This window comes from Neoarius graeffei, chromosome 20 (assembly GCF_027579695.1).
Source record: "Neoarius graeffei isolate fNeoGra1 chromosome 20, fNeoGra1.pri, whole genome shotgun sequence".
In the NCBI taxonomy this organism is placed as follows: domain Eukaryota; kingdom Metazoa; phylum Chordata; class Actinopteri; order Siluriformes; family Ariidae; genus Neoarius; species Neoarius graeffei.
The window spans coordinates 67,127,286-67,139,804 of NC_083588.1; the positions used below are offsets into that span (position 1 = coordinate 67,127,286).

General features: G+C 45.1%; 1 protein-coding gene across 2 annotated transcripts; it reads left to right on the top strand.

Moving 5' to 3' along the window:
- Window positions 1-5,460: 5,460 nt before the first annotated feature.
- On the top strand, window positions 5,461-12,275 carry prmt1 (protein arginine methyltransferase 1). 2 transcript variants are annotated; one of them, XM_060902349.1, is made up of 10 exons: window positions 5,461-5,551; window positions 6,475-6,570; window positions 6,656-6,811; window positions 7,167-7,230; window positions 7,410-7,552; window positions 7,806-7,893; window positions 8,007-8,122; window positions 8,208-8,358; window positions 10,544-10,665; window positions 11,041-12,275. In XM_060902349.1, exons 1-10 carry the CDS (start codon window positions 5,525-5,527, stop codon window positions 11,122-11,124), a joined length of 1,047 nt encoding a protein of 348 aa, XP_060758332.1. In that variant the 5' UTR covers window positions 5,461-5,524; the 3' UTR covers window positions 11,125-12,275. The 2 variants fall into 2 exon arrangements, with proteins under 2 accessions (XP_060758332.1, XP_060758333.1); XM_060902350.1 differs by having other exon boundaries at window positions 5,467-5,551; window positions 6,484-6,570.
- The last annotated feature ends 244 nt before the right edge of the window (window positions 12,276-12,519 follow it).

Sequence of the window (12,519 nt, forward strand, 5' to 3'; positions counted from 1 at the left end):
GCAATGAGCTCTTTTTTTGACAGGTCCTTATATTCGGCAGCTAAAATGGCATAATACGTGTCTGTCTCTGCATGCAGCTCGGCTTTGATTTTTCGAAGGAGTAGTGATGCTGCAGTTTCAAGGAGATCGTTCTGAATGTCTGGACTCATCATTTTAGCGTTATTTGGAAGCTCATCAAAGCGCTTTTTAATTTCAGGGTCATAATTACAAATCAGTTCGAACAGCTCTAGAAAATTTCCTCTGTTCAGGCTTTCTGCGTCCTCCTTGTGACCACGCAGTGCAATGCCTTGTTTCGCGCAAAACAGCAAAATATCAATGATAACTTTCACGTGTGCCTGGTTTCTTTCAATAGAGTCTATTAAACGCTCGTGTTTGTCCTTTGTCACTTGATGTATGATGTCACTGTTTCCAGCTCGTTTTATCTCAATGTAACCTTTGTGTCGGGCCACTGCAGAAGCATGAGCTTTACTTGATTCGTGCTTAACACAACTCTGACCTAGATGCCCCCAGTCTCTCATTCCTGTTTTTATGAATCTGTCCTCCCTGACGTCTGTGCTGAAGTGACGACATGACTGACAAAACACCGCATCCAATTTACAACTGTACTCCAACCAGCTGTATCGGGCATACCATTTAGAAGAAAAACTCCTCCTCTTTCCACTGACAGCTTCAGTGGTTGGGAAAGCTTGCAGCTTGGGCTGGCATGCAGGCTCGTCCACGGCAGAGAGATCAGGGATCCCCGCGCTAGCTACTTGTATATTGGGGTCATCTGTAGTGCTAGCTGCTATGGTAGGCTCACTTGGTGGTGTCGTGGGCCGGCTTGTTGAGGGTAAAACATCTTCCTCAATTCTCAAACTTGAGTCTTGCTGGCCCTCAAGTCGAGGCTTTTTAAAATAATGTTTGAGAGAACTCTGTTTCATCGCAGCACTGTCTAGCTTGTATCGTGCCCCGGTGCTTGCTTACTATCGGTTGCCAGCATAGTTCGAATTACGGGGGGTACTGGGGGGTACTATACCCCCCAATGAAGACCCAGTACCCCCCAAAGAGACAAAAATATAAGTTTTTGGGGGGTCCGATATTTTTTCTCATATTGTGAAAAGGAATATATAATTCAAACCAACTCCCATTCAGCATTCTTATTGTAGGAACATTTTAATGTAAATCGATTTCAGACAGACACCCCTATTGTGGACCGTACCATTTTTAGTCACCGCAGTGCTAGAACGCGCTAGAGCAGGGGTTCTCAAAGTGTGGGAGAGTCAGCCCCCCCCCCCGCAGAGAGCAAATAAACAACAGCGCCCCCTCATAATTTTTGTTGTTGCTATACTTAATGTTCCATTCGTATTTTTTTTTTTTACACATTTTAAACATCTGTGCTTTTTTTAAACATCTTGTTTTACTCATTTTAAACATCTCATAGCATCGTTAGCTAGCACCTCTTGGCAGACAACACACTGTGGCAGTGGAGCATCTTCAGATCCAGTCCATGAAAATCCAAACTTTAAATAATCGTGGTCAGACTTCCTTCTTTGTTTGCTTGGCCCAGACTCTGTCTCCTCACTCACTGTAGCTTTAGGTACTAAAAACAATCCATTTTGTCTCTGGCAAAGGCTAGCTGAAGTTCGCTAAATGTCCGCAATAGTAACTTATTCTGGTTTATTTTTCCTCACGTTGCGCCCCCCCCCCCCCCCCCCCCCCAAAGAACTCTGGCGCCCCCTAGGGGAGACACGCCCCACACTTTGAAAAGCCCTGCGCTAGAAGCAATAGTTTCTAGTCCACACCGTATTCAGTTGATTCATCAGATACAGTCCATGGGTTTGCAGCAATTTATACAGTCTTTGGTTTGCAGCAGAAGACGTGCATTGGTAATGTTAGTTGCTAACCAACTTTTAGCCTGTTGAAAATGTGTTATTTTAAAACTTTCATTTATTAAAGTGATTTGTTCTTTCAGCTCATGTCACATCTTTATACGTTGAATTACTTACCCACTGAGGCCAGAAGGCTACAGTGGACGGACGTTAACGTTAGTTACCAACGTTAGTTAGCAAGATAAGCTAAGTCTCTATTTAAATCAAGCTTATTACAGTGTGGTATAGAAACGATTCTCATTTCAAAGGAGAAGAACTCCATATGTTTCCATTCTCATTTTATCATGAATAAATTGTGCCCTTCTGAAATTCATTTGGCACATAGGCCCATCCTGTGTGTGTGATTAGGCACAAGAAGTTCTGATGTAGGCCTAGCTAAGTCTATGTAAAATTACAATCAGAACCTCTGGAGGCAACATAAAAAGAGCCAGGTAGTAGGCTAGCCTAGGCAAAATAGCCTAGTACATGGATGTTTTCTGTTGTTTTTACTCACATTCCTTTTGTATTATTTTTAAGATATTCATCTGAGTACCCTGTTTGAGTTTATTCACAGAGACAGTAGCAAACATGAGGAAAAGAAAAGGGCCAGACATCAGGCATTTTTTTGGTGCTAAAAGAGTAAGTCGTAAATATTAGCACTAAGATCTACAGACAATTACAGTACAAGTGTAGGTGCAGTTAGGTTTTATACACTGTTCATGTGAATAAAGAAAATGGGTTCCCAGCAGACAGGAGAGGCACAGCAGGACGAAAGAGAGCAAGACATTCAGTAGGACTGTTCTGCATGTGTGTATATACTGTATGTGACTCATTTGTAGTGTTGATACCCAGTTTGTTCTGACAAAGAAGGTTATCAGGTTGTACTGCTGTTTTTCTTCTGTGGTAGTACTGTATGGTTTGTCATGCTTCTTAATGACATTAAAAATTATTGTTCAGAGTTATTGTGTTGAGTTACTGACACCGACTTCCATAGATGAGACAGGACAGGACCGGGGGGGGGGATTGATATGATAGTGGACCATGATGGTACCCCCCAATTATGGTGGGGTAATTCGCACTCTGGTTGCCAGGTGACAAGTGGGTGTGCCAACTGCGTCTTTGGGCGGCACTGGCACACCCTAGCACACCCATGGCTACATCCATGCTCTGGATGTTTTGTCTCCAAGTGGCGTCTTAGCTTGTTCGGCTTCAAGCTGTCACAAGCTAGCACTTTAAGACAGACAACACACTGCGGTCTCTCCTCATCACCCACCGTTGTACAGGTGAAGCCAAAGACAAGATATGTGTCGTCATATTTTCTTGTCTTTGCCTTGGAATGAACTTGCTTTGGAAGCACATTTGGCGATGCTTCATCCTCTGATTTGCGTTTACATGGGAGCCCCGCGCCCCCCGCCAAAAACTTCTCCATGTTATGCTAGCAGTGTAATTCATTCATTCCATCTGCGCCCCGCACTCCCCCTGCAATGGCTCTGCGCCCCCCCTGGGGGCGCTCCCCCACTTTGGGAACCAGTGATGTAATCAATCTCATTTTCTTTACTGTATTTACTTGTTTGCTGTAATTATGAGAATTCATAAATCAATTTATTATGACTTTTAATAGAATAAACTTCATTTACTCTTTACTGAAAATCAACATACTTGGCTTTGAACCCATATATAATCAGCATAAGGCTAAGCAGGGGCAGCATGCTGGTGTAGTGGTTAGCACTGTCGCTTCACAGCAAGAAAGTTCTGGGTTTGAGCCCAGTGGCCAACAGGGGCCTTTCTGTGTGGAGTTTGCATGTTCTCCCCGTGTCTGCATGGGTTTCCCCCACAGTCCAAAGATATGCAGGTTAGGTCGATTGGCTACTCTAAATTGCCCATAGGTATGTACAGTATGTGTACCTGCCACCAGATGAGGGTTTGGGTCCCTCTGGTGTGCTATAATCACCCAAGAGAATTCAGGGAAGCTAGCTGATAGCTTCCTGGATTGCTGACCCTCAACTGTGAGGGCGGCGACAGACAGACACAAGACTAATCAGTGTATGCGTGTGGTTACATATGCATTAAGACACACACACACAGGCGACTCACTCTCTGCAGTGTGTCTCTGATGGCAGATACAGGCAGGTGTGGCAATGAACTCTGAAAACTGGGCAACAATGGCTCCCTGCTAGAGAGCAACTTCACCAGAGACTGACAGACAGAGGGAGACAGACAGACAGACAGAGGGAATGAGACAGAGAGACAGACAGAGAGGTAAACTCAGCTACATCACAGACAACTGTAATTAAAAGAGTGATTGTTACTGATGAAGATTGATTTAATTCAAGGATGAGGGGAAGTGTGGAGGTGAGACAGGAGGAGGTGGAGAGGTGGGGAGACAGGTGAGTGTGTAGGTGAGACAGGACGCGAGTGTGGACTCTGACATCTTCAGGACAGAGGAGTTTATGCTTTTAGTGTAATTTTCCTACTCCATTTACAAAACTCATTAATTTCACACCTGTTGAAATAAACCATGGCCTGATAGTTAGAGAAGCAGCTTTGGGACCAAAAGGTTGCTGGTTTGATTCCCTGGACCAGCAGGAATGGCTGAAGTGCCCTTGAGCAAGGCACAGATCCCCCACCTGCTCCCCAGGCTGCTCTGGGTCTGCTCTACGTCACTCTGGATAAGAGCGTGTAATAAATGCCTTATGTTATGTAATTACACTCTTTCTGTCGGGGGTGGCACGGTGGCGTAGTGGTTAGCACTGTCACCTCACAGCAAGAAGGTCCGGGTTCGAGCCCCGTGGCCGGCGAGGGCCTTTCTGTGTGGAGTTTGCATGTTCTCCCCGTGTCCGCGTGGGTTTCCTCCGGGTGCTCCGGTTTCCCCCACAGTCCAAAGACATGCAGGTTAGGTTAACTGGTGACTCTAAATTGAGCGTAGGTGTGAATGAGAGTGTGAATGGTTGTCTGTGTCTATGTGTCAGCCCTGTGATGACCTGGCGACTTGTCCAGGGTGAACCCCGCCTTTCGCCTGTAGTCAGCTGGGATAGGCTCCAGCTCGCCTGCGACCCTGTAGAACAGGATAAAGCGGCTACAGATAATGAGATGAGACTCTTTCTGTCTCTGAACTCAGTCCTTCCTCCTGTCTGCATCTATAATCTATATTCCTGTTGCCACAATGATAAATACATGTCTCTCTTCTGGCCCTCTCCCTCCTTTCCCCAGAACTGCTGCAGTTACCCCTGTCCTTAAGAATCCTGACTTGGCTCCATCATCTCCATCTTCTCTTTCCATCTCTAATCTTCTCTTTCTCCACTGAAGTGATGGAAAGAGTGGAAGCTATTTAACTCGTACAGCTCATTCAGTCTGTAATTTAATAAAGAATCTTACTCAGATGTATATTTACAGCAGGACGGCTTTCATTCTGATGTGAGTAAAGAACAACTGAAATCACTTTTGCGATTTCTTTAAGCTACACACTCCACTACCCCACAGAGAGCCTGCAGAGAATACAAGGCTCTCCCGCTCAACCAATGAGGGCTCGAATTAAAAGAAAAGGGGCGGGATGAAGGAGGTGGAGCCAAACCGCGACGGACCAATCAGAAAGCAGCAGTGTAGAGGCGGGAGGCGGAGGGGACGGGTTTATGTTGTGTAGCCGCGCTGTCTGAGGGACTCAAAGCGTTCATAGCGAAATGGCGGAGACCGCGGACAGGATGGAGGTGAGCTGCAGCGACACAAAGAGCGGCCCGGTCACACCGGCGTGTGAGAGAAAGAACTAACGCTGCGTTTAGGTTTACGGGTCATTTCATATTTCCGTTATCAGGCTCGCGCTTGCTTTCTGCCCCGCGTGCTAACTGTGTGTTGCGCATCGTCCATTTTCAGCGCTTTAGCTAACGCTAGTTTACCTCAGAAAACTCGCTAATTGCTAACGATACATTCTTCTAGCGTGAGGGTTCACTGAAAGTACCGCGTCTCCCTTTACGAGCGTGGTTTTGGCGTTTCGGTGAGGATGAGCTTTCTGTTTAAATCGTGTTTGAATTTCTCGCTGAATCACACCAGCTAGTTAGCTAGCTAACAGAATAATCGGCTCGTGCGCGCACCGCATGGGATTTAGTTCCTTTATAGACCACCGGGGTTACGACAAATCCCGCCTCTTTGCGTCGATTGGCTATTCGCTAAAACTAGCGATGGTGTAATTGGCTAGTCTAGGAACTATCCACTCGGCGGGCTGATCTAGCAGCCTATCATAACGCAAGTAGGCAGGGTTTGTCCGAGAACGGGTGCGATTGAAAAGCCTAAAACGCATGGAATATTTTGTATGAGCTTACCTGATTGATTTAATAATCAGTTATTGTAGTTTGAGGTTAAAATGTGCGCGTCTGTGTGAACACGACTCCAGCTGTGAAGTGGTTCTCTATCTCGTAGCTCCACGTTGTGAGCATGGTGGCTTTGCTAATAGCTAGTCTGAGTGCAGGCTCACATGGCACACAGCCGGAGGATGGAGAGGATCTTTACAGTAGTTCACTCATGGGTGTTCCTTCATTAAGTGCTGTTTGTATCAGTAAACTTGGCTATTAGTACTGTGTGAAGAGAGAGAAAATTATAATTATATATAAAAACTTTTTCCTCCCCTTTCCTGGAGGTGTCTCAGGGTGAGAGCTCGGAGAAGCCTGCTGCTGAGGACATGACGTCCAAGGACTACTACTTCGACTCCTATGCTCACTTTGGCATCCATGAGGTCAGACCACAAGATCCAGTCCTGTTAATGTATAATCTTCCTCCATATCCTCCTATGTCACTGCTTCCTTCCTGTCTGTCTGTAGGAGATGCTGAAGGATGAAGTCCGCACCCTCACCTACAGAAACTCCATGTTCCACAACAAACACCTGTTCAAGGACAAGGTGGTGCTGGATGTGGGCAGTGGCACTGGCATCCTGTGTATGTTTGCAGCCAAGGCGGGTGCCAAGAAAGTCATCGGTGTGAGTGTCTGTCTGTCTCTCACACGGTCACACTTTCTTAACCTCATTATGGCAAGTTCAGATTTGGGGCCCCTTTCAGCAGACCTGCTGGAGTGGGTGTGGCCTAAAATTCTAATGAGTAAGCCCTCTCTGACTCATTGTTCACACAGTAGCTATGCTCACTGTTAGTCATGTGACCTGCAGAAGCTCTGCCCTAGCTATGCCACATTCACATCGGATAGCTCAGTGAAGAAATTGTGGTTGAATACATGCACTTGTTTAAAGATGTTTGGTGGTGAAACTGGCAGAATGTTGTTCCAGAACAGGGCCTTTACTGTGTTTAAGGTTTGGAGTGTCATCTCTGTCAATTCTGTAGATCGAGTGCAGCAGCATATCTGACTATGCGGTGAAGATCGTCAAGGCTAACAAGCTGGATCACAGTAAGCACATGTTCTGTACTGCTCTGGGTCTAAAGCTTGTATATCTCTATCTCGCACCCATCAGTGTCAATAAGCTGCATGGATGTTTCTTTATCTCTAGTAATTTTGAATAAATGTATTTACTATATGACTAAATTGGAGAATCCATTCCCTGTGATGTCATGTCTTTCCTGTTGTAGTTGTGACCATTATAAAAGGTAAGGTGGAGGAAGTGGAGCTCCCAGTGGATCGTGTTGACATCATAATCTCTGAGTGGATGGGTTACTGTCTGTTCTACGAGTCCATGCTCAACACGGTCATCTATGCCCGAGACAAGTGGCTGGTGAGGATCAGCGCCGTCATGTCTCTGGCATTCATGCTAATCTTGGCTTTGTTCTGTTTAAACAGCTCTTCTTGGAAGCCATTTTCATAAAGAAACCCTCTGTAATAGAAGAACCCTTAAGTTCTAGATTTGATTGCTTGTCCTCAGAGTGTAAAACAGAACCTTGACACCAGACTCGTTTGATTTTGGTGTGCGCGTGTCCGTATTTGGGAAGGATGGTGTGTAAACGTTCATTAATGTGCTCTTGTTTCAGAAACCTGATGGGCTGATTTTCCCTGACAGAGCCACACTGTACATCACTGCTATCGAAGACCGGCAGTACAAGGACTACAAAATCCACTGTGAGTCTTCTGTTCCTGAGTGTGTTCTGTGTGTTCGTCAGGAACACTGCGGGACTCTGTTTTGATTGTGGTGGCTTCCTGTTTAAGATCTCTTCCTCCTTCTGCTCTGTCAGGGTGGGAGAACGTGTATGGCTTTGACATGTCCTGTATTAAGGAGGTGGCCATTAAGGAGCCTCTGGTGGACGTTGTAGATCCCAAACAGCTCGTCACCAGTTCCTGCCTCATCAAGGTAGCTAGATTATTCGCATGTGTTTTAGTATGAGATGTGAAATATTAATGACTTGGTTAAAATGGGGTGTGTGTGTGTGTGTCAGGAGGTGGACATCTACACGGTGAAGATCGAGGACCTGTCCTTTACCTCGCCCTTCTGCCTGCAGGTGAAGAGGAATGACTATATCCATGCTCTGGTCACCTACTTCAACATCGAGTTCACGCGTTGCCACAAAAGAACTGGCTTCTCCACCAGTGAGTCACTGCGCAGTGTTTATGGTTCTAGAACTACAGAGATGATGCTGACCCTTCAGCCTCATGCATGACATCAGTATTCAGTGTGGGAGGGGAAATGGAGTTTTAAGCAGACTGTCACAGGACAGACGAGTCTGAAATGTTGCCTGTCCATTCAAATTTTAGCCTGTATGAATGATGGGCCAAAGGCCCAGAACAATCTGGATGGGGGGTCTGTGGCTCACCTTAGGGCCTTGGAAGCTGAAGGGCTTTAGATGCCTGATGAAGGCTTCTCAGCTATTTCCAGGGACATTTTTGTGATCTTCAAAGGCTAAATTACACTTGATATTAGTTGCTAATTACACTACAAATTGAATATAATTTACAAGAAAATGTCAGAAGATTCAAGAGAAACCTGCTTAAAGTTCTACCCAAGAAAACAGTAGCACACAGGTCAGATGCTGTAGAAAAAAAGTTTGGGGGCAAGGATGGTCCAGTTAGTTACAACTTGCTGGTACTTGTATGCATGTGTACTATAATTACACTTGAATGTTATTTTACTCCTATTAGGCAAGGGGACCCTTTCGTGTAGTCTGAGGTGAAGTGGGTGGGTTTTTTGGGTTTGGTAGTCTGTCACGATGCTCCTGGATACACTGACCTGGTGGACTCTCCGTCTGGGAGAGAAGTTGTGAAGCCCACCCATACAGAACACCGATTGGTCTACTTAGCAAGGTTTGCGCACACTGTCTCAGGAAGCTGCTATCAATATGCAGGAGACTCCTGGGAGTTGGCAATAATTCAGCTTGTCCCATCAGACAAATGGATGTGGATTTGACTTGTCTGGACTGAACGTTTAGTTGGCCTGTCCAGTTGGACTACTGCTGACGTCGAGCTGTGTGTGTGTGTGATATAAGATTTTATTTTTTAATAAATCGACTATCCGGTCCGGTGCTTTTGAAATACAGATGGACAAATGCAAAAATTACTGGTCGTGTCCGTGGCCTCATTTTCCACACTGGTGCTTCAGAGCGTTTTTATGGCGTATTCACACCTACGTTGTTTGGTCCGGACCAAACGAACCAAATTTCCCTTGGTCCGGACCTTTTGGGTTGGTCTGAATACAAACCACCGAACTCTGGTCCGGACCAAACAAGCGGACCGAGACAGAGCTGCAAGGTCGGACTCGGTCCGGACCAAAGGAACCCTGGTGTGGATCTCTTGGAGGTGTGAAAGCAGACCGGACCTAATCCGACAGGTTTTGCTTTTTTGTACCTCGGGAGCTTCCGTCGTTTGTCGAGCATTATGGGAAACAGTCTTGACACTCCACCGCAATCTGCAAACACTGTTTCGGTTGTCAAGGGAACCTTACAACAGTCATTCAGACCAGTGGTAGGGTAGACTACAGAGTACAAAAAATGAGTAGGGGGCAAACGTGGGCCGAGGAAGAAACGCGTACCCTTGTGGATATCTGGGCAGATGTCCACATATCTGAGCTTTTGGAGAGAACACACGAAAATGCCGACGTGTTTGCTGTATTCAGTGAGAAAATGAAGAAGGGGTTCACGTGCTCCCCAGAACAATGTCGGCTAAAAGTGAAGAAACTCCGTCAGACCGACATTAAAATCGGAGACGTTCTTTCAAAAAGTGGCGGTACCAGCGACGCAAAAAAGAAATTCATCTATTGCGTGAAGAGCCAGAACTGTCACATGATGTGCGCTCATCAGCGCTATCCTCCGTAGCCGCCTTGCCCTTTGTCGTCGTCGTTGATAAATTACTTGTACAACAGCATCGTAATCGCACAATTGTGAAAACAGTAAAAACTGGAAAAAACCTATAGCTTTGACATTAAAAAGAATAACAGCACGGAAAGCCTCCATGACTACTTTTGAACTTAACGCTTTGTGCACGTGTTGTCTCTGACCAATAGCTGAATGACCTCAGGGCGCGTGGCTTTGACAGATTTTGGTCCGCTTACTAAAATGTACAGTGTGAAAGCGAACCGCACCAAAACGAAAAAATAAAAAAAACATTTGGTTCGGACCAAAGCAAGTGAACTATCGAACTATCCTGGTCTGAATACACCCTTGTATACATTTCAGACCCATGTTCAGAAATGTAGTCTGATATGAAGATGGCAGCATTTTATCCCTTGGCAGAAGTGGTTCCTGGGTTAGTTATCCTGATAACTTGTAAATGTGTGTGTCAGGTCCAGAGTCTCCCTACACCCACTGGAAGCAGACTGTCTTCTATCTGGATGATTATCTGACTGTGAAGACTGGGGAGGAGATCTTTGGCACCATCAGCATGAAACCCAACATCAAGAACAATGTAAGGCTTCAGGCTGAGTTACTGTTAGCATGCCACTACTGACTATTTTCCTGTAACAGCACAACCTGGAGTACTTTTATTCCTCTTATACCACACCAGTTTAAGCAACTGTTAACTTTGTTTTAAATTTATGAATGATGCATCATACTTATCCATTTATAGTCATGTTAATGTTGTAGGACATCTGTGTGGCAAATGTAATTCCTCTTTTCACTTACACCAAGTTAAGATAATGCCGCTTTTGTCTGTTACCAAGAAGCATAAAATCCTCGGGTATGTTACGAATCTACCTCAGATTCTTAAAGCGCTGATGCTGTAGACTCCTTCCAGAAATTAAGTAACCAGTGAATTTTTTTATATTTGTGTGTGTTGCAGAGAGACCTGGACTTTACTGTAGACATCGACTTCAAGGGTCAGCTCTGTGAGATGTCCAAGACCTCAGAGTACAGGATGCGTTAAATTTCCTGTGTGGTGGGAGGGGTGTCAGGGGGATGTGTGTGTGTGTGTGTGTGTGTGTGTGTGTGTGTGTGTCCCATTCCTTTTAAAGAGAGCTCTTGCCCTGATGTATGATCAGTGAAGAACTTTCCACACCTCCACATGGACGCCTTGAGTTTCTATACAATGATGACGCAGTGGCGTTTTTATTGTGCAATATTCACACAGGATGGGTTTTTGGTTTTATTTTTTTAGCCCCCCCCCCCCAAGAGTTTTTCAACTGGTAACAAGGCGTCTTGAAACACACACATGCATGCACTGACTCCCTCTCACCTGTACATGGTATTCATATTCAGCCACTTTAACCTGTTGTGCAGTCATGGATCCTGTTGTCTTGGCAATGCACCTGTCCTGTTTTGATTTCTAGCATTTATTTGGGTAAGAAGAGCCTCCTGTGATGGTTTGGTTGCTCCTGTCCATCATTGGTGTCTTTCTGAAATTATTTACTAATCCCCCATCTGTGTTTAAAAAGAAAAAAGAAGTAAGTGTCGTGGTAATTGTGGGCTGCAGTTTGGCGCCTGGGCCGGCTCTGTGCTCGGCTGAAGGTGTGCTTGTGGTCACTAGAGGGCACTCTAACGGTTTACTCATTTTATTTTTCCATTCATGTCCCACAGTCTGTTTTTAAAACTCCGTTTTTGGTGTGAGTGCACAAAACCCAAAGGTGCAGATTTCAGACTGTGTTTTAGTCCCTTTCACTGTTAGAGAACTCCAGCTCCTCCTGTTTGAGCCCTTAAACACTGAGCTGCAGTCTGATGCAGATAGACTGTGAAATAAAGTCAGACACTGCCCCGTTTGCAGTGCACACACGTTGGGATTTAACTCTTCATGTCTGTCTGAGAAACGGTTGCTTTCTGAAAGCCAGTGTTTTTATCCCCTCCTGAGCCCCCTGAATCAGTGTTAAACATAAGAACTAAACCAGGCTCAGTTTTGCTAAATATATTTGGTTTTAACATCTCTCTGTTAGTCATAAGTGTGTGTGGGGGGTGTTCCTGAATGTGTTGAGTTCACTTTGTATTTATCACTGCTCTGGGCTACAGCTACACACAAATGTGTCCACTAGAAATACTTCAGTTTTTTCTTTTTTTTTAATAAAACAACTAAAATTGGGAGAAAAATGTTGTTGTGTATCTCAAATGTGAGTGTGTTGACTTAGCAGTTGAGGCCAGATCTTTAAATACTCATGAGCATGAATGTGATGGTAATTTTGGTCTCAGTGATTTTCTTTGATCTTTCTCTGTGGCAGGATGATTGATTACATCATGCATCTTTTATGGAGGGAGAATTTGGTGTGCAACTTGGGTGTGTTTTTCTTTCTTCCCTCCCCCAAAATCAAGGCAGGATTAAAAAGGATATGTATAT

Coding starts and splice junctions, on each gene's coding strand:
- prmt1 (XM_060902349.1), top strand. CDS start 5,525: ATGGCGGAGACCGCGGACAGGATGGAG. Junction 6,571..6,655: donor CTCACTTTGGCATCCATGAG/GTCAGACCACAA, acceptor GTCTGTCTGTAG/GAGATGCTGAAGGATGAAGT. Junction 7,894..8,006: donor CAAGGACTACAAAATCCACT/GTGAGTCTTCTG, acceptor CTGCTCTGTCAG/GGTGGGAGAACGTGTATGGC.